General features: G+C 37.8%; 3 protein-coding genes across 6 annotated transcripts; 1 reads left to right on the top strand and 2 right to left on the bottom strand.

Moving 5' to 3' along the window:
• Positions 1–899: 899 nt before the first annotated feature.
• Positions 900–2,816, bottom strand: morn3 (MORN repeat containing 3). Of its 2 annotated transcripts, none has more exons than XM_042508725.2 (6): positions 2,704–2,816; positions 2,046–2,192; positions 1,777–1,934; positions 1,530–1,686; positions 1,239–1,423; positions 900–1,100 (listed from the first exon to the last, which is right to left on the bottom strand). In XM_042508725.2, exons 2-6 carry the CDS (start codon positions 2,188–2,190, stop codon positions 993–995), a joined length of 753 nt encoding a protein of 250 aa, XP_042364659.1. In that variant the 5' UTR covers positions 2,191–2,192; positions 2,704–2,816; the 3' UTR covers positions 900–992. The 2 variants fall into 2 exon arrangements, with proteins under 2 accessions (XP_042364659.1, XP_087927442.1); XM_088071316.1 differs by having other exon boundaries at positions 2,046–2,195; positions 2,704–2,801.
• Positions 2,817–3,015: 199 nt separating this feature from the next.
• Positions 3,016–15,509, top strand: tmem120b (transmembrane protein 120B). The gene is made up of 12 exons (XM_042508746.2): positions 3,016–3,233; positions 5,734–5,852; positions 6,612–6,728; positions 6,814–6,873; positions 6,974–7,069; positions 7,164–7,253; positions 8,171–8,236; positions 8,369–8,430; positions 9,232–9,324; positions 9,608–9,672; positions 10,836–10,904; positions 12,156–15,509. Exons 1-12 carry the CDS (start codon positions 3,171–3,173, stop codon positions 12,270–12,272), a joined length of 1,017 nt encoding a protein of 338 aa, XP_042364680.1. The 5' UTR covers positions 3,016–3,170; the 3' UTR covers positions 12,273–15,509.
• rhof (ras homolog family member F) lies at positions 15,241–20,373 on the bottom strand. 3 transcript variants are annotated; one of them, XM_042508748.2, is made up of 6 exons: positions 20,163–20,373; positions 19,860–20,082; positions 19,574–19,661; positions 18,540–18,649; positions 18,106–18,240; positions 15,241–16,431 (listed from the first exon to the last, which is right to left on the bottom strand). In XM_042508748.2, exons 2-6 carry the CDS (start codon positions 19,995–19,997, stop codon positions 16,267–16,269), a joined length of 636 nt encoding a protein of 211 aa, XP_042364682.1. In that variant the 5' UTR covers positions 19,998–20,082; positions 20,163–20,373; the 3' UTR covers positions 15,241–16,266. The 3 variants fall into 3 exon arrangements, with proteins under 3 accessions (XP_042364682.1, XP_087927354.1, XP_042364683.2); XM_088071228.1 differs by having other exon boundaries at positions 19,860–20,371; XM_042508749.2 differs by lacking the exon at positions 20,163–20,373 and having other exon boundaries at positions 18,540–18,644; positions 19,860–19,911.

Raw genomic sequence — 20,373 nt, 5'->3', positions numbered from 1 at the left:
TTCAGATTTAATTTCACTGTGGTTTTGTTCTCAAAAATTCAGAGAAACAGATCAGTCTTAGTTAGTAGTCTGTACCGGAGGAGTTAGAAGTTCAGATGTGAAAGTGAAAGATATACTATGCAGGATTTTCCTAGAAAACAATGTGTAGACTCATACACAAGTAAATCACTTTTAATCATCACTTATGACCCACTAGAAGTATGTGTCGGTGTATTTTTCTGCCCTCTGTCCATTTATGTTATTTGTTATTTGTCTGTGTTATTTTCTGTGTTCAGAACGTTTATGTTGTGTTCCCCCACAGCACTCAAGCAAGGTCACGGCTTTATAAAAAGGTAGCAACCAGGTGCTAGATTGTAAAAAGCGGGCATCCAAGAGACCCAGCACTGAAAAAACGCAGAAGATCGTGACACGAAATGCTAAAAGGCCATGAGACTGAATCTGGGGTTGGCTTTTACTTTGAGTGCAGAGAGTGCTTACAAACAGTAATGGGAAATCCTGCATAAAATACGTTTAAGGTAGTTGGATGTTGATAGGCGATATCTTGTCACATGTGGTTGTAGGTGCAGATATGCCCTCATATGCCCTCAGATCATCCCAAACTAGTTTTGAATGTATCACATGGCCAGCTTTGATAGTCAGTATCAGGTCAGTCTAATGCAGTGACTTCTGTAACTGGGTATGTCATTAGGCTTTTTCTCCATGTATGCAAGTCTGATTGTGTTTTAGGAACCTGCTATTAAACTGATCCTTTTCCATGACCGTGAGAGTGAGCTGCAGACCTTTTATTATCATGACAGTTGCAGTGTTTGATCATCTATTTTGGACGTAAACTGGATTAACATGTTAAATTATATCACTATTGTATTCAACTTCTATCAAATATCAATAGATGTTTTTGGTTTGCTCCCCAGACAAGAATAAACTATTTGGGTGTAAAAATTTTTGACAAAAAGGAACATGCTAAAGGTCATCATGCCATGCGTTTTCTTTCATTATTCTTTGTCTGTGAGTGTGTCATGGAGTGGAAACTTGCTGTTGATCCTCTCGAGGTGGGCTGACTGGGCTTCCTTTAAAACAGACTGCATATCCACCAGATGGAGCTTGAAAACACAAGACATGTTCGTGTTTTAAGCCTGAGTAATGCACTGGAAAAGTGTTTTTTTGCCCATGATTATTTGATGGTGTCACATAAGTGGTGACAAAACGTTGCAAAAGTATCAGCAATTGAAGTGTAGTACCTGTGGAATTGGATACTTTGTCGGTGTGGGTGCTTCATCCCTCCCAAAATCAGACAGGGTCCCACATTTTGCTACTCCATCCACCCAAAAGCCTTCATAAAGCTTGCCTTTGTCAGAATAGTAGAACTTCCCATTACCGTTCTTCTTGCCATCTCGCCAGGTCCCTTCATACCAATTTCCATTTGCTTGGACACAAGTTGGAAGAAGTCAAACTTTAAAATCAAACAGCTTGCCCTAAACTATATTCTATCTTAGATTTTAAAACATTTATGTAAAGCAAAGTGCTCTTACCAAATCGTATGATGCCCTGTCCGTGATTCTTTCCCTCCATCCACTCTCCCTCATAGATGTCACCACTCTCATAATACATTCTTCCCCAGCCACTCCGATGGTCCTCACTCCACTCCCCCTCATACACTTCAGGGTTGTAGAGGTAAGTGCCATAACCCTAAAGAGACAGAAAATGTTACAAAATATATTGCAGAGTGTACATACATGTATAACAGTGATAATGTATAACAATATAACATATACAGACATGCTTCTTTCCATTTTTCCATTCACCACAGTACTTCCTTGCATACTGCTTTGTGTCTGGGAGCAGCACACTGTAGGTACCATAGCCATCACGTTTTCCAAATTTCCACTCTCCATTATAAATGACACCAGACTTCTTCCAAACCTGAGTTCCCTTCCCTGCAAAAGTAAGATTAGATATAAGTAAGCATTTCAGTTATAGTGTGGTATGCTTCATAAACATCCATTTATTTGTAGTTCAGTGGAAGCTTACATTAAAAAGTATCTCACCATGCTTCTTATTGTCCAGCCACTCTCCTGTATATTCATCTCCATTAGCCGAGACAACTTTACACCTCAGTCCACATTTCTGTGACTTAATGTCCAACAATGTTGATGATGGCTGGCTTTTTTTCAATGCTTTAACATATGGCATGGCTGCTGGTGAGAACCCCACAACATAAATAACATGTTAATCCCAGGAGGTTGTAAAGGTTAGCCTATTTTTCATAATCATAATACAAAAGTAAACATAACTCTGCCCCTCTTATAAGTAAGGAACAGTCCCTGATATGGCTGAAAGGATGGGACTGCATAGGTTATGAGAAAAGTTTTACTAAATAGTTCAGAAAGAAATTTTCACACGGCCTATCATTCATGTGGACATATTAGAGCATGTCTATTTATTTATGACATTGCTAACCAAAAAAGCATGCAAACACAAGAAAATAGCATACAAACTTATGCATGCATATGGATCCACATTTCGGATAAAGTTGATTTTGGTTAAAACAGCACGTTAGCTACAAAGTTATTTAACGCTAGCTAAATAGCTAGCGAGTTAACTTGCGTTTGTTTACGTTAATGTTAGCTAAGTTAGTTACGCAACACAGTGTGACTTAATTAAGCATGTCAAACACTTATTAAAAGTAAAGTATTTGTATCTTACCGATGTGTCCACGTAGATGACTCGATCAATCTGCTTTTAAACTCATGTAGCTACAGTTAAGACTTCATGGTCAAGAAACATGAGAGTCAAACATTCACTGTATCCTAGCAACAGAACTGTGCACTCTATTTGGTGTAGTGTTCAATAAATTAAAAGACAATTTAAAAATAGTGTCAATAGTTCATGGCAGGACCAACTGATACCTATGTTGTTTTTATTAATTAATGTATTTGTTTATTTTGTTTTTATGTATTTTAGTGGCTCAACCGCCGCCGAACCGGTCGCACAGTGTTTCTTGTAGTGCGCATGCTCGGTGCAACTGCGGTATAATACATCCATGCGTGAGCCGCCGAGTGCACAGCAGCCGCGTTAAAAGAGCCTCTGAGTGGACAGTCAGCCTGAGAGGAGAGACCCGGGGTGGAAGACAGTGAAGCCGTCCTCCTCGGTACATCAGCCACTGTACCACAATGTCCAAACCGAAGTTTCAGACGGAGTGGGAGGAAATTGACGAGGAATATCAACAATTACAGGTGACAGACAATACTAAACCGAGTACATCATGTACGGCGGACTGCTGGCTGTAGCGTGTCGTGGATGGTACTGACAGCAGATACTCTAGTGGCTACGTTAGTTTGTATGGCTCTTTCCTATTCGCCATTCATTCTCACCTCAGTCGTAAACGTAGCTTTGAGCCAATAACTGTGCTCTTGGTGGCAACAGTTAAGGGAATATGTTTCACTGGATGTTTATCATCTGACTTTACTGTAACGTCCGCGCTGCTAACGTTAGCAGCCGGTTTCTTGTCTTGCTAGTGTTTAGGCGGCTAATGAGCTACACTAACTTAGCTAACCACAGAGCATAATATTGTAGTTGTTTAATGTTAAATTATTGCAACCAAAGTAACTCAGAAATCGTAAATGCAACTCCACACTGTTGCTTAACCCGAGTAAATCATGTCGTGGTCATTGAATGCATCATCATTCATCACTGTGTTACCACGCTAGCGCTAGCTAGCTAACTTGAAACAACAAAGAAGTCGATAATATGAGTTCACTTTGAGGTATACTGTCATGACACATACTGTGGTGTTGTGGCATGACCTCATGATGGTATCAGATAAGTGAGACTTGTCAGATGCCATCAAAAATTGAAATCTGGAGCTGCTCCGTGGGGAAAGATGATGAAGGTGACTGCCAGCTTTTGGAGGATTTTCTTAAATTAAGCTTCTATGTACTGGTAAATAACTAATGCCAAATATTCCAGCTGCACAAAAACAGTCTCCCATTCATAGTCAGTTGCTTCCTTTCTAATTGTTTGTTTGCACAAAGTCCTAATGCTAGGAGTCTGTTTGTGTAAGGGTCATGTGCACACTTTGATTGACCTGTAGTAAACCATTAGAATAACACACCCCTTTAACTGGCCATGTGCATGATAACATTATTGGTTAGAAAAGTGGGATGAGATATGCATATATGGAAACACAGTTACAAGTGGGTTTATTTTTATGGATTTTATGGAAGCATATTGCATTCAATTGGGACAAAAAATGGCTCTGTTTTTCTGAATAAACAAGACGATTATTTCAGAATGGTGAGAAAATATTTAATGGAAAATAATCTTCAATTAATACAATTATTATCTCAGAATAGTGAGAGAGGTTTTCATGTGAATAATGTCTTTCTTGTTTCTCTGAGTTATCAAGATTATCATCCCATAAATTCAATATACAAGATTATTATCTCATTAATGCAGAAAAATGAGAAGATTTTTTTCCAAGAAAATTAAGCATATTTTCTTTGAAATCTTTTCTCACAATTTTGAGATAATATTCTTGTTAATTTAGAAATTTTATCATATATTTTTCTCCACTGAACATTTCTCAAAAGTCTGAGACAATGATCTTGTTTACTAAAAAATTGAGACTTTTTTTTCCTGTGAAAGCTTTTTTAACAATTCTGAAATAATGATCTTGCTAATTCAGAAAATTGAGACTATTTTTTCCATGAACATTTTTCTCAGAATTTTAAGATAATAACCTTCTCAGAATTCTGACAAAAAATCTTCATCAGAGGGTTTTTTTTTCTCAAGTGAGTGCATTAACACTTCCGTATCTCTTTCTCATACTGCAATTGTGTTCAGTTTTGTAGCCAGAATTTTTTTTTTTATCTAGTATTTTTTTATTGTCACTTTTTTCAGGTTTGCAACCTGATAAAACTCAGTTTGTACTGTTTAAGGTAGAATTCGTTGTGTACATTTAAACACATTTACAAGGAGGCCTACGATGACAAAACACTTGAACTTCGCTTTCAGAAGTCTTTCAACAAAGATTGACCTTTTTTAATTGTGGATTCTTGACAGTTTCGCACTGCATGATCCTATAGATTCTACATATGGATATGAAGATAGTAAGAAGTAAAGTCAAGGTCTGCCGTGGACGTGCACATCATATTTATGGGGGATGGGAACGAGTCTCTAACCTCAGACCACAGGATTATCTCTGCTGACTGTGCATCCTCCTCACCTCCATACACTCAGTCTCATGAACCGCTGCTGATGGGAAAAGTTGGGACAGTGCTGCTGAAAGCTGTACTCTTGCATGTAAACTGAAATATGTGTTTCACCACATAAAACAGTGTCACAGGCTGCTTGTGTTGTGACAGAGGGGTCAATCAAGATTTCACAGAGTGTGAAGCATTTCCATCTCTGCTGAATAGCGACTTTGTTTAAGCTTTTCAGTGGTGACCAGTGATAATTTTTTAAGCTCGGTAAAGATTTGTGCGAGATTAAGATACATTTTCGCTCTTTCAAAGATGTGTTTTCAGTGGAATATGACCAATTAAATGTATGTTAATTTCTGTAGGAAATTTCTGTTAGGAATCATCCATCCACCACGCTCTTTAATTTTGTTTTGATGAATTTGTTACAGCACGATGGCACATTTGTATGTCTTATTGCCTGTCAATGAGATCCAGTAGACTTTTCTGCCCTTACAGATTCTCTATGCTGACATTGTGTTTATTTGATCACCAGGAAACTCACAAAATATACAGACAAAAACTTGAGGAGCTCACCAATCTTCAGGCAACATGCAGCAGCGCCATCAGCAAACAGAGAAAATGTCTTAAAGACTTAAGGCTCAGCTTGACCAAGTAAGTTTTCTCAGATCAGAACAGAGAACTCTGTGTGTCTAATACACGTTGTATGCTTTCACCGCAGTCATTCAGTACTTGGTCATCATTTGTTTATGGCTCGTCTGCTAATTCAACTCACTGTTTAGAAAATACAAGTTTTATTGCCTTAGTAAATATACATGCTTTACAAAATGAAACATGTGAAGGTATATTTAGGGCTAAGGTATCGACCAAAATAGCCCCAGTACTAAGTAGTATCGGACCTTCTCCAGTCAAACGATTCCTGCATTCAGTCCTTTTCGTACCTAGGTCGAGGAAAAAAATGACTGGTTTTGTTCCCAGTCAATCACTGACTCAACACAATAAAAACCCATGCAGTCTGTGTTGTGGTGGAGAGATGTGTATTTGATGAAGTTGAGTGGGCCAAGATGCTGCCAAAACATACAAAAGTATGGCTATACTATACGCCTGTAGCATTTTACGCAATTGGGTGCTTCCATTCACATGACGGGTGTTGAATGAAGTAAAAAAGAAAAGGTATTAAGTATAGTACTCTTTTGGTATCAGTATTACTGTAAGGATACAGGTATTTGTACTGGTATCATAATTTTATAAATAATACCAGTTTAGATGTATTTAAATTTAACTTCAGCTACTAAATTATTCTAATCCCTTTGAGACATATCACACAATATAGTGTCATAGTTCATGTAGAGCTAAGATGTACCTCCTCTTTTTTACTTTTCCACTCATTATCATTTTGTGTTTTTTCAACAGGTGTTCACAAACATGCGACGAGAAAGAATTGAAACTAATAACGGACATCAAATCACAAATCAAAGAAAAAGAAAACGTGTTCTTTGATATGGAAGCATATTTGCCAAAGAAAAACGGGTCAGTGCTTTTTCATGTCATCAAATCACTCAACATTACAGACACTAAGTTTTATTTTTCACATTATTGTTCTGTGTGTTTTCAGGCTGTACCTGAGTTTGGTTCTGGGAAATGTGAACGTAACGCTTCTCAGCAACCAGGCAAAGTATGTGGAATATTCAGCCTGGAGGATGGTGTGAAAAGACTGTTTTTTTTTTTACTCTTCCAGCTCCTCATGATCTTTTTATCTTTGTTTATTGCAATAGATTTGCCTATAAAGATGAGTATGAGAAGTTCAAGCTTTATATGACAATAATCCTGATGTTTGGAGCAATAACCTGCCTCTTCTTTCTCAACTGTCGGTGAGATAACTTTTTTCCCCCTCAATCATTATTGTCGTTGGCGTACCAAAATCTAAAAAATGTGTCACCATTTTATTTTCTCTAATTTGTTTAGAGTCACTGATGAAATCTTCAACTTTTTGCTGGTGTGGTACTACTGCACTTTGACCATAAGGGAAAGCATCCTCATGAGTAATGGCTCCAGGTGAGTTGTCAGTCTGGAGACACTGCAGTTTGTTAAAACTTTGTTTCGTTACGTTATAAAATCAGAAAAACTGTCTTCCAGGCCTAGAATTGGTTTGGAATTAACAGAATATTTGTTAAAGTTTTTAATATACAATATTTTGGCCATTGTTTAAAATACGTTCCCAATCCCAAAATATATCTAACATTACATGAAATACGTTCCTTGTATTACTAATTTAATGTGACCATTAAAACGTCACTAGTGTGACATGTATAGAATATAGCGGTATTTTGTCATTACCAAGGCCGCACCTCATTTTTGAGGGATATACATTTTTAACATCGTAAGAAAAATGGGAAAACTTCAGAAAGCTGTTGTGTGGCAGGTCAACAAAAGCTTTCACTCTGAGATTTGAGGCACATGGAAGCTCATACGAACATACCTCCCCTCAACTTGAAAACAAACATTAACAAAAAAGAGAGAAGGTAAAAAAGCTAACCTAAACTGACATTATACAGAGAAATACTACAAAAACAAACGTGAAATACATAGAACAAAATGCAAAGAAAAAGGTGTGTGTGTTCGTATACAGGAATAGTTTACTTCATGAATTAAATGTCATAATAATTTCCTTTTAGCATTTTCTAAGTATAACAAGCTCTTGAAAATGTGACCTTTAGCATTCCATATCTGTCATCCATACCTGCTATATAGGACCACAAGTTTTAAACTGCTTAAAATAAGGTATTATATTATTAAAACGTTTGTAAATGAACCCTTTTTAAAGTAAAATCGTCAGAACACATGTTCTAGTTATTTCTTTTTTTCATTTCAAAACAGGATCTGTGATTTCTGTATGATGATAAGATGCGTATTTGGACTCATTGGTGTACACAGCTGTAAATCTCTCCCTATTCTCCTCCTGTGCTTTTCAGGATCAAAGGTTGGTGGGTCTCTCACCATTATGTATCGACCTTCCTGTCAGGTGTGATGCTCACCTGGTGAGTTTTTCCTCTTTTATTTCACAGTGTCACATTGTTTTAGCAATTATATATGCGTGTCTGTACAAACATGTACAAGAAAGGCTGCAGGTTCTTTGTTCAGTTTTTGTTTAACCTCATGTCTTTTCACAGGCCGGAGGGGCCCATGTATCAGATGTTCAGAAGTCAGTTTCTTGCTTTCTCCATCTATCAGAGTAAGAATTTAAGGTGTTTACTAGACTTGGATCCAAATGTGTGTGTTTGCTACATTGTGAACAGTATTGTTTGGGCTGTCCTAGGAAAGGATAATGTTGTTTAGGTTGTTAACCAGAGGCATTATTGATTTTGTTTAAAGGGGCAGCAAAACTGAAATGTTGATGTGAATTGCATTATTTCCATGAAAGAAACATGCGGTTTATGGACATCCTAGTGTGATTAAATACAGTGTTTATGTTATGTTATCTCTGACACTAAAAAGGCTCAATTTCAATTGTATTTAGATAGAAGAATGTAGATGAATGAAGGTCTTATTTGGGAGATGAACCATGGGTCAGTTTGAATTTAGCATGGATCGTACCTCTGTTGAAGAGAGATGTTTATACAGCAGTTCTTCTGTGAACATTTCTTCTCACCAGAATACAGAAGTGAAGTCATTTCTCACACACTGGTGGTTACAGCCCTAACCCCGTACATCACACGTCGACTCATGGTGTGATGGGGATCTCCGGTTGGGGTTTAGCATGAAAAGTCAAATGTTTAAACAGACAGATGTTCATTTAAAAAGAAAGAAACCTCACCTAACTGAGACAAAGAGGCTCTTTTAGTTTTGTTTTCAAGACATAATGACCTCATTTTAGTACAAAGCGTCACATTACAGGCTGCTGTTTTTTGTTTGTTTTTTCAGTCCATTGTATGAGTTGATAAGCTGATACTAGTCCTGAAAATCAATCTTGTCATCACCTCATAGTGTTAGCTGTGCTGTGATCTGTCATTTTTGTAACCCATTTGTCCTGCAGGCTTTGTTCAGTTCCTCCAGTATTATTACCAGAGCGGCTGCTTATACAGGCTGCGAGCTCTGGGAGAGAGGAATCAGCTGGACCTCACAGTGGGTAAGTTGTAAGCTATTTTTGGTGCTAGCCATTTCAATCATTTGAACTCTTGAGCCATCTGCAACACCATGTCTGGAAAAATAGGGTAAAGGTGAGAGGCTGAGACAGCTGTTAACATCAGTGCGCTGCCAAGCAGATGTCGGAGTAATTTGAGTTCCTCAGTGAATTTGTCTTTCAGGCCATCTCAAATTGACAACTGGTTACTACGACAGAGATTAGTACAGTAACACAATTCTGTGTCATGTTGTCCCAAGGTCACTGTTACAGTTTTGTGTCTCTGCAGAGGGATTTCAGTCCTGGATGTGGAGAGGCCTCACTTTTCTTTTGCCATTCCTCTTTTTTGGCCACGTAAGTCAAGTCATAACTCTCCTTACTTAACCAACTTTTTAGATAACCTACTTTGGTTTAATATCAAATTGCAGCTTTGTCACCTTATTCCAAATATTCAGAGGAGGCAGCACAGGTGAAAAACATTTTCAGCATGAAAACATTTTTCCATGCAATGGTCAATTTTGAGATTTTGAGCTGTTTTGCCTTTATAACAAGTCTTCCTTCAGACTAGTGGAAAGAAAATGTGCAAATACACATTGAGGTGTTCACTTTAGTTCACATTTATGTTCTGGAAATGTATACAAAAAGCACATATTTACTTAGATAATGCATCATTTGCATATTTAAACATAACATTTCAGAAATTTTGCAATTGTCTTAATGTAAATTACCAATTGGGGAAGTTTTGCGGTGATAATAATCAGTATTTTTTTCCACCCTGTTCAGCTGTAGTGTTGTATTTTTTGTCTAAATGTGTGGAATTTTACAAGAAATATCTTTAAAAGCCAGTTTCTTGTTTACTCTTTGATGCAAAAAATATCCACTTTATACACCAAACTTCATTCCCTCACTACATTCTGAGGGTTTTTTTTGGAGAGGGTTTTGTTTATATATCATTCCAAAGAAAATTAGAAAAAATGTTATTTTTATAAGGATGTTGACAGTATTTTCTGATTTATGGAGTGATGAAAACAGATATTTAAAATTCCCTCTGTAAAATCTTTGACTTGGGGCGTCCAGTAGTTAACCTGATAGAGTGGGCATCCCATGTACAAAGGTTGTGTCCTTGTGGCTGTGGGTTTGATTCCATCCTGCAGCCCTTTGCTGCATGTCATCTTCTCTCTCTCTCCTCGTTTTCACTCGAAAGACAGACTTTAATTTGTCAACAAAATGAAACAAGAATTTTGAACTTGGCTTGATCTAATAATCAGATGTCTATTCTGGAAATATACGTATGCAAACGTGTGCCAATCAATAATGCAACATTTGTCTGATTTGCAGTAAGTGCGTGAACAAATATACAGTATATCATTTTTAAGAGCACACAATTACACAGATGCAGCATTTTTTTGAGAGACTGCATTGACTGAGGACAAATATGTGGATTGAAGTGACATTTGCTTGTGTAACCAGAGCGTACAGCAACATTATGAAAGATAATGTCTCATCTTCTTTCACAGTTTTGGCAGCTGTACAACTCAGTGACCCTGTTTCGCTTGGGAAGGCATGAGGACTGTAAGGAGTGGCAGGTAAGGATTGCATCAGCAGATCCGTTGCTTTAATGTCAAGACGCAAGGAAAAAGTTTGACGGGCCTCTTTTTTAAACTAATTGCTTTTTGCTGCATCTAAATAATGCTCATACGACTCTGTTTAAGGCTATAGTGTATTAGCGAACGTTGGTGAGATAGTAAGTTAGCTACTGAAATTGAGTCAAATATGTGCAGAGAAATTTGTCTGCATTAGACTCATGCAAAACACATGCTTAACTCGATTTCTTTATCGAAATGACCTGTGATAAGGTCTGGTGTAGTGGTGTAAAGGAATACTTTTTTTTAATAATAATTACTCTTCACCTGCTAGCTTTGATTTGAAAACTGCAACATTGTTCATAAATTTCAGTAAAGGGGGTTCACTTTTAAAAACAGCAAAACTATATCAAAACATCTGTTCACAAACTCTCACACAACTTGTGTAGTATAATTCAAGTTTTCATTGCTCTGGGAGCGCCACTCGTAGGCGGGAGTGTTGTAAATCATAATGTTTTAGCGGAAATGCCTGTGTTTGGGAAGTACTGAGGAAAGACCTGGAAAATGTGACTTGCATTATGCTACACGAGCTTGTGTGAGAGTTTGTAAACAGATGTTTTGATATAGTTTTACTGTTGTGAATTGCGGACCCCCTGTACTTCGATTCATGAAGAATGTTTGCCTTTTTTGGATTCTAGTTTAACATGGAGGCATGCAGGAAAAACATTTTTCTACACAATTTCAAAGTAACAGATGATGATTAATTAATTGTTGCACAAATGGTCACTTTGCATGTCCAGGCACTGCAATTTTATTTGTTAAACGCATTTCATTCGCAGGTAAACTCAATGCGTTTTACAGTAAAACATAGAAAACATAAAACAATGAGAGAGAAAGCATAAATAAAACAACCGTTCAGAAAACCATACAATGCACACATACATACACAGAATACAATTGGCCCTCACAAAGGGACTACAACAGGCGCACACAAAGGCAAACACACTCATGCACACACACACACACACACACACACACACACACACACACACACACACACACACACACACACACACACACACACACACACACACACTAACTTCCACAAGCCTGAGAGAAAGGAGGATAGAGTTGGGTGAAGTCTTCTTTTAACATGTCGAAACCCTTCAACATTTCGAAATCCAGATTTAGTTACAGTTTTTCAAAGCATGTTGTGACTTGTAAAGTTAAACTTCTTTTCCTCTCTATCTTCAGGTATTTATGCTGGCACTGACATTTCTCGTCCTGTTCCTTGGAAATTTTCTCACCACCTTAAAAGTCGTCCACCAAAAAGTTCAGAAAAACCAGGAGAAGGTGCAGAAAAATGACTGACACGGTAACACCTCAGATTCTTACGAGCGGCCAGTAATTTTGAAGCAACACGCACAATCGCTTGTTAGACTGACCACAGTGCGGTCAGGCCGGGAGCAGACGGATCTGAAACCACCGTTTCTCTCAGGCTTTGATGGCAGCAGCAGCGTCTAGCCAAAGTATCTGGCCAACAGGCTTCTGCTTTCCAGTGACTCGTCGTCGATGTTGCTGCACAGTCGGTCACAACACAAAGCGGTGTTCACCTGATAGATGAGCAGTTTGTCGCTTTATCCTGTACATAAAAAGTGAGTGGGAAGAATGTGTTTTTATTTGGGTGTTTGTGTCAGCGCATGAATCCGTCAGAGAGCCTTTTGTTCAAATCATATGCAACTAAAAGAGGGCAGGTAGCATCGGTCGACAGAACAGAATATAGTTTGCCTTTGAAGACCAAACGTCTGTCTCGTACTTCATACTTCTGTGAAGTAGCTCCAGTCGAACTCTCTCTGGCTTGAACAAAATTGGACAACTTCAGCGCTTCAGTTCTTGAATTATAAAACCTTTTATGTGTAGTTCCAAACTCCCTGTTTTGCTATTTCACTGCTAACCAGTATTTTTTACTTTTAATGACAAATGTAGGTCAAAAACTTGACACAAAAACCTGATACTTGACTGCCCTTCAGTTTCAGAAAAACCCTCTGGTGTCTTTTTTTCGGAGTCAATGGCGGCTCTGCTTTTTGTTTCTCCAAACCGTAAGGACTACAAGGGAATGCGACCCTGTTTTTCCCTATTGGCAGTGATTACAAAAGCCATAACTGTTTTTTTTTTAACGATCTAACGCCTAAACTTGTTTATCTGGCTAAGTCACATGAACACAGACATAAAAACTTGTACTGTCTCTACAGGAACGGTTGTTCCCGGTGAGGATTTACGGAGGTTTTCATGTGAAGTCCCTCGCAGTCACATGTTTATGTTCTCATTTACATGCAACCACATTTACTTTCATCGGTGTATCCTGTTTTACTAATGGTCTAAATCTTGCTTTAGCAGTATTAAAGAGAGTTCAAATTCAGTTTAACACTTGAAGTCCGCGCACAGAGATTTATTATCACTGTACTGAAACAGATAACATGCTGGTAGTTTCATTTTGTTATGTGATGTTATAAATATATATAATGGTCAAATGCTGCTATTAGTAACAGTACTGTATGACTAAGACACATAATGATGATTAAAAATTAGCTGGATTATTGTTTTTCTAATTCCGATTAACTAAATCAAATTAGTATTCATTTATAGTCAGATCTCGAGCTTTTGCCCTTGTTCACTGTAATCAGGGATGGGAATCACATCTTACTGATAACAATACTGATAACTGATAACAGCACCCAATAATGTAATCATTTCCCGAAAATGTAATAACACCTGGAAATGTAATGAGATTTGTATTTTACGTGGTTGAAAATGTAATAAAACCCAATAATGTAATAACTTGACCAATTATGTAATAAAATGTTCTGACTCATATCGTTATAACATTTTTAACTGACAGTGTCGTATCTTATTACATTATTGGGAATTTATAACATTTCAGCCGAGGCAAAGAAAACATTTCCATGTCCATTTCAATTTTCAATGAATATGTATTGCGGCTTGTGTAACGTTGGCCATCTTCTGCAGCTTTTGTCATTTTCTGATTTAAGATCCACTTTGGTCTAATGGACAAACCTTTCCACAGCGACTAATCAGCACGGGTATGGGTGGGTTCAGATACCACTGAAAGGGATTTTGATTTAATGCATCTTTGACTGATAAAAATGCACTACCTGCAATCTAAATGTAATTTTTTTTCCAGGTTAATATTTTATTGGGTTTTCATGTTCAGGATGGTGTCCTTTAAATTTCAAATTTTACGCAAAGCTAGAGTTTACGTTTTCCAAATAAATCATTGCTAACATAACACTAACTGTATTAGCAATGTTGTATATTTGCATACTTAACAAGATGACAAAAACATACTTTTTTGTGTTATTGCAATATTTGTTACATTAGTGGTACAAATATTATTAAAAAATCAGTGAGGACATTTTATTACATTATTGTTTAAGATAGTACATAATTGGGTTTTATTACATTTGTCATCAGGTTAAGTGCAAATGTTATCACATTTTTGGGCTTTATTACATTTTCAGTAAATCATTACATTGTAGGGTGCCGCACCAATGCCATTGTAGACTGTACTTGTCGGTACGATTCTTTATCGATCAGTTTTCTGTGTGGACAAAAATGTTTCAGCATGTTGCTGGTGATTCCAACCTTATTTGAAATTATAATTTTAGAATTCATCTCGCATTGACACTGCTGACATCTCTCCTTGTGAAAAGAGGCTTGATGCAGGTTTTTGTCAGCATGGAGGCTTGAGTTTGACATCACTTTTTTTGCAGTCGGTGCGTTTACATGGACATGAATTAACCTGTTGGGTTGGGTCTTTGGAGTATTCCTTTTATGTGTTTAAGTATGTAAACAGCATACTCCATTTATGAGAAACCTAAACATGCTTGCCGGAGAACTCTGAAAGAAACTGGGGTGCATACGTGCAATGTGAATAACCTCATTTCTTTGGGGTCATGTAAATGCAACATCCAGAATATGATCATAACTTGTAAACGGGTTATTCATATCCGTGTAATTGCAATAATAAGTGTAGAAGCTTCTGATTCAAATTTCAAACTGGTTTTCGATTCCCATCCCTAACTTTAGTGTCATATACATCCTGTTTCATGCTTTGAAAGTAGGGCCTTTTTATTTTTTCAAGAAAAGTTCACATGGGTTCAGACAAACAGCTGTAGTAGTTGTGTCCGGTCTCTAATGCCTTATTCTCCCTCCAGCCTGTCACAGCAAAAAAAGTCCTTTTATTTTGAAATATCCAAAGATGGTAGCGTTTTTTATGTCATGTCCCAGAAAGCAATCGTGCCGAAAGAGAATCACAATATCTATGTATCACTTTTATTGAGGGAAGACCGAAGCATGTCGGGTTACAGACCAAAATGTTACACTTGAGAGCTGCCAGAATGCACAAAACAACTTGATTTCCTCATTTTTACAATGTAGCTGATGTTAAACAATGTTTTCATTGTTCATTTGGTGACTGTAACTGGTGCCTGAGAATGATCAGTAACGAGACAGTTGACAGTTTCTCAATCTGTGTACATTGTTGTAAAAAAATATATATTAATAATTAAACACCTCATTAAAAATGAATGCTATTTCTGCATTTATTGTGCAATTGGGCAGAAAATAGATTTATTTATTCCAGTGTTCCTTCAGTTTACTGTGTGACTAAAGTGGAAATCCCTAAATTGTGCAGCCACTGCAAACATTCACTTTTTCCAACACTAGTGGGTGCTGTTAGTAAAGACAAGAGCCCCCTGCTTGAAGTTGACAATGCCCCAAAACAAATTCTAGGTCAGTGTTTTGTTTTACTGGAAATGAAGAACCCTGTTACTCAAGACTTTTAAAGCTACAGTACCATGATATATTGAATTTCACCAACTATTATGTTTGGGGAATATGTTTTCTACCAGCAGCTTTCACAGCAGATTCAGACATTTAAACTGGCAGCACTAAAACCTTTTGGAAAGTCTGGGTTTACAAAAAAATAACAGTTTAAATTCCTACAATAGATATACATTCAACAAAACACAGATTTAGATATGACACATAGTCTTCTATCAGTAAAAAATTACTAAAAAATATTGTACAAAAGTTAAAACACATTGACAGAAGGCATTTTAAACTGCACACAACTGTGCTGCTTCTTGCAAAATCGTCCTTCCTGTTACGTCATTAGACATTTCTTGTGACAGTAAAGGCCTGTTCAGTAACTGGGACTGATAAGTCCTCTCTCAGTGGTCATACAGCTGTCTCCACATTTGTCCAGGACACCAACCATCTTTGCTCTCTGAATGTCCCACAAATCTCAGTGCTAATGAGTGGTTTTATAAGTCTTATTTTGACCTCACAAAATGACACATTTCTTCTTCCTCCTGTGGTTCCTTTGTTTTCTGTGGTAGGCCAAAGTTCGTTTGGTGGCCTCCCTGAAAATGTCGTCCACGTTCTCCTGGTACTTTGCCGAACACTCGAGGTAGAGCTCCGCGTTCATCTGTTCCCGGGTCTCCTCACCCTGCAGCCCAAACCAGCCCAAAATGAACACCCAGAATTAGACCGTGAGACTGAGATAAAAAGGTGATACAAGTACATTTGGAGCATTGGTTACTGCACTGATTTTTTGAAGTGGGATTGTATTAGGTACTTGTCCATAGTCTATGTATCAGATACAGTAGGTTGCTGTCGGCACGCCCTCAGTTTGGAGAGGAAGGCCGGAGTACCTACAAGGTAGCCAAGAAACATACTGCTTTGGACAAGAGGCAACAACAAAACACATTGTATTCACCTAACAAAAAAAGGCCCACTTCAAAAATCTATAACGGGTTCGGTATACATTGAGAATATTTTTAACCACTTTATCTGACTTTCAAACAACAATTTCCAACAAGGAACTGAAGCCATAATGTCACTCTCTTGAAAGCCAGACTCCACTGGGAAAAACAGCAACTTAACATCACCAAACACTGGAGTTGCTGGTCATCTGCTGCCTTTATAAGTTAGTTTGTTACTGTTTTGCGTGACTTTGGTGTTTGAAATCGGGTTGTTTGGATTCACCAAAGTTACACAATAACACAAGCACACTAAAAGATTGAGGCAGCGATTTACCATCACCTCCCGTGTTCAGCAAGGTAAACTTAAGTTTTTGTCAGTGGTGTCTGGTGGCTTATGCACAAGAGCATAGCCATTAAAGGCCTCAGTTATCTGTCACACCGAGTGGTCTGCAACAAGATAAAGAGGTGAAATTATTCTCAATAGTGCACGCTTGGGGTGGCTGTGGCTCAGGAGTTTTAGCTTGTTGTCCACCAATTGGAAAGTTGGTGGTTAGATCCCTAGCTCTTCCAGTCCACATGTCCAGATACTGAAGATGGACAAGATACTAAACCCAAAATTGTACACGTGTTTAAAAACTGAGCAGCAGGTGACACTTTGTATGGTAGCCTCAGCCACAAGAAGTGAAAAGTAGCGTGAATGCTCTTTGAGCAGTGTTTGTTTGCAAATTTTCAAGTTTTTTGTATTTTCTTTCTAATTTCTGGGTCATTTCTTTTCAAGTTGCTCAAGGCCTTTTTTCCCATGTTTTTGAAAGACATCAAGCAGGTTTGCCCAGGTTTCAAAGGGTTAACTTGATTGTGTGATGTTGTTGCAACTTAAAAATGACAATTGAAATTACCTTGTTCTTTTTAGGTGTTAGAAACTTCTGTGAAACAAGTCAGGAAATCTCCAAGTTCTGATTTGTAAACACGTTTAAGAAAATACATATATGACTGAATAGTTTGCAACCACTAATATACAGATATATAGCACAGTAAACTTGGTTTACTGAAGTTGCTAAAACTTAGTAAGATTTATTTAATTTAACCTGTCATTTTTAAACAACTTCACAAAATCAAGTTAAAATAGCTAAATTCTAAGTAAACTTAACAAATACATATAAAGTTAACATAAATTAAAACTAATAGTTAAATTTACATTTTTCAAGGATTTTTGTAAGTAAAACCAACTTGTCAGATTTTACAGTGTGCATGTAATACACTGTGCATGACTACGAACCTCAAACAACCCCACTTCAGAAGACCGAACTATGCTTTTATGTGTGGTTATAGGTTCTGCTTCCTCTTGCATTTTGTAGCTAACATCCTGTAACCTGAAGCAAAAGGCCTGTTTTTCACTAAAAGTCTGCACACCGCCTCACCTGTGTGTAGGTGATGGGAGCCTGATCCATGGCCTTGAGCTTCCTTGCACACTCTTTATCCTTCCTGAGGTCAGTCTTGCAGCCAATCAGGATGACCGGGGTGTCACGGCAGAAGTGCTTCACTTCTGGGTGCCACTGAGTAACGAAAATACGAATTTAAGGATCTGAGGCATTGTATGTCGGTTCTTTTTAACACCAGACTTTGTGCTTCAGGATTACTCTCTTTTGACAGCATTCAGAAAAGAGTAAATCTCAACATCGAGTCCTACCTGCATGCACAGGGGTCAATGTCCACATGCACTTGTATGCATTAATCATAGCTGAGAGAATGCAGCCAACATACCAGCCTCTAACAATCATTTACAAACTGAATCTGAACAGCAAACCTGACACACTCACTTGGCATGTTGTTAATGTGCTGTAGTAATGATTACCTTTATCAAGACATTCTCATAGCTGGTAGGGTTGGTCACATCAAAGCAGACTAAAATCAGATGGGCATCTTGGTATGAAAGCGGTCGTAGTCGGTCATAGTCCTCCTGTCCTTAAGGGAAAAAAAGACACGCGATACATGTTAGCTGGTGGATGGAAAAGTCTGCAAACAACTAGACTAAACAAAGAGCTCTGCTTTGGATGCAACAGCCTGAGCATTAAGATATGATGTATGCTTCCATGTTAGGGTAGACTTATAAAACCACATCCTGGCTTCAGCTTCTTGACGCTGATGTAAGGCACCCTGCCACAATTATAAAAAAAAAAGATAAGCAGCCAGCACAGTCTGTCAGGGGTTTTCCTGATAAATGGAAAAAAAAAAAGTTCCTTTTTCATAGGAACTTCATGTTTTATGCCTCACAGAAAAACAGCAGTCTAGAGTCAAGCCTCAATCAATACCTCTATTTATGAGGGACTTTAGGGGCACAGTTTTTGACACCCTCATCTGCTTCATACAAAAACTTCTCTTCTTATTCACAAACTTTGCAAACTTTTTTCTTTCATTTATCAATGACTAAAATAAAAATACTGTGACTTAGGTGTTAAAGAAAACCTGTTAATATGTAAGCATATGTTGAGAACAACAATAAATTATGAGGAAAAAGGCATTTTTCTTGAATTAGGTTGAAAGACATCTCTTGCATAATTTTGCCTTTAAACTTGATTCCATAACAGCTTATTACTAGCTATTAATGTATGATACCAGTTCCTGAAAGATGATGTTGATGAGTCTCTGACGTACACATCGACCTTTACCACTTCCTCTGTCAGGATAAAAACTAGACATGCTGGGGGTGTTTCTGAACTCTACTATCTCAAATTATATGAAAATATAACATAAGTTCCCCCTGGAAATCTGAGACAATGTATTCCAATCAGTGGACACTGAGCTCAGCAGGTTTCAATACTGACAGTAAAAAGTTCAACGAGCATGTTTAACAGAGAGGCGATTTTTTTTTTTTTTTGACAGTCTTACCGGCTGTGTCGTACAGGTTGAGCTTAATCTCTTTTCCCCCGAGAGAGATCGTGGTGACATATTTTTCAAACACTGATGGCGCATATTTCTGGTTTTGACATACAAGAGAAAGATTTCCATTTTATGAGACATTGTATATTTATGTATTCTTTTATTTTTAACATTTTTGAGTGAATCCTATCATTTTAGACAATGTAGCTGACTTTTATATACCAAATTGGGACTAATAAAAGTATGCAAGTATAAAGAAATGAGGTCCATTATATGACATGAGAGCTCTTCTTACCTCTGGAAAGTCACCTTTAGCATAAACCATCAGAAGTGATGTTTTCCCACAGCCTCCATCTCCCACTATCACAATTTTAAGTTCTTCTCCCTTCTTGGTGGCGGTACCGTTGGCAGTCCCAGCATGGTTTTGTGTCATTTCGCCTCCAAACAGTCAAACAGGTGTCAGACAGGATGAGGCTGAAGCTACTCCCTCCAGATTTAAGTTAAATACATCCCAAAGCCTGATGAAATTAAATGGTAAAGGGTGAGGTGATGCACAGGCAGTGTCGAGAGAGAGGAACAGACAAGACTCATGTTTTACCGGGTATCTTGCTCTGTTTACCACTTCCTGTTCCTGTCACATTGAAGCGGTTTCCAGTTGACCCCCTACTCTCTTCTCCTGTCCTATTGTCAGTCTGCTCACTGAAAGCATCTCTGGGTAAGAGCAGCGAGTTGCACATGTAGAGCAGTTGTGGCTGCTCTGACTTCCTCTATTGCATTTTATTTTCTGGGTGGGTGCTCAATCTGAAGCA

This window comes from Plectropomus leopardus, chromosome 20 (genome assembly GCF_026936395.1).
Source record: "Plectropomus leopardus strain MGB_pleo_1.0 chromosome 20, ASM2693639v1, whole genome shotgun sequence".
NCBI classification, from domain to species: Eukaryota; Metazoa; Chordata; class Actinopteri; order Perciformes; family Serranidae; genus Plectropomus; species Plectropomus leopardus.
Note: the sequence above shows the minus strand (reverse complement) of the source record. Positions and strands in the feature narration are given on the sequence as shown.

What these genes read in the sequence shown, in the direction of transcription:
- morn3 (XM_042508725.2), bottom strand. Translation starts at nt 2,190, where the DNA reads ATGCCATATGTTAAAGCATTGAAAAAAAGCCAGCCATCATCAACATTG. An exon ending in ACAGGGCATCATACGATTTG is followed by an intron (nt 1,424 to 1,529) that starts GTAAGAGCACTT and finishes CTTGTGTCCAAG; the next exon opens with CAAATGGAAATTGGTATGAA. An exon ending in CAAAGTATCCAATTCCACAG is followed by an intron (nt 1,101 to 1,238) that starts GTACTACACTTC and finishes TGTGTTTTCAAG; the next exon opens with CTCCATCTGGTGGATATGCA.
- tmem120b (XM_042508746.2), top strand. Translation starts at nt 3,171, where the DNA reads ATGTCCAAACCGAAGTTTCAGACGGAGTGGGAGGAAATTGACGAGGAA. An exon ending in TATTTGCCAAAGAAAAACGG is followed by an intron (nt 6,729 to 6,813) that starts GTCAGTGCTTTT and finishes GTGTGTTTTCAG; the next exon opens with GCTGTACCTGAGTTTGGTTC. An exon ending in TCAGGTGTGATGCTCACCTG is followed by an intron (nt 8,237 to 8,368) that starts GTGAGTTTTTCC and finishes GTCTTTTCACAG; the next exon opens with GCCGGAGGGGCCCATGTATC.
- rhof (XM_042508748.2), bottom strand. Translation starts at nt 19,997, where the DNA reads ATGACACAAAACCATGCTGGGACTGCCAACGGTACCGCCACCAAGAAG. An exon ending in ATGAGAATGTCTTGATAAAG is followed by an intron (nt 18,241 to 18,539) that starts GTAATCATTACT and finishes TTCGTTACTCAG; the next exon opens with TGGCACCCAGAAGTGAAGCA. An exon ending in CTCCCATCACCTACACACAG is followed by an intron (nt 16,432 to 18,105) that starts GTGAGGCGGTGT and finishes TTTGGGCTGCAG; the next exon opens with GGTGAGGAGACCCGGGAACA.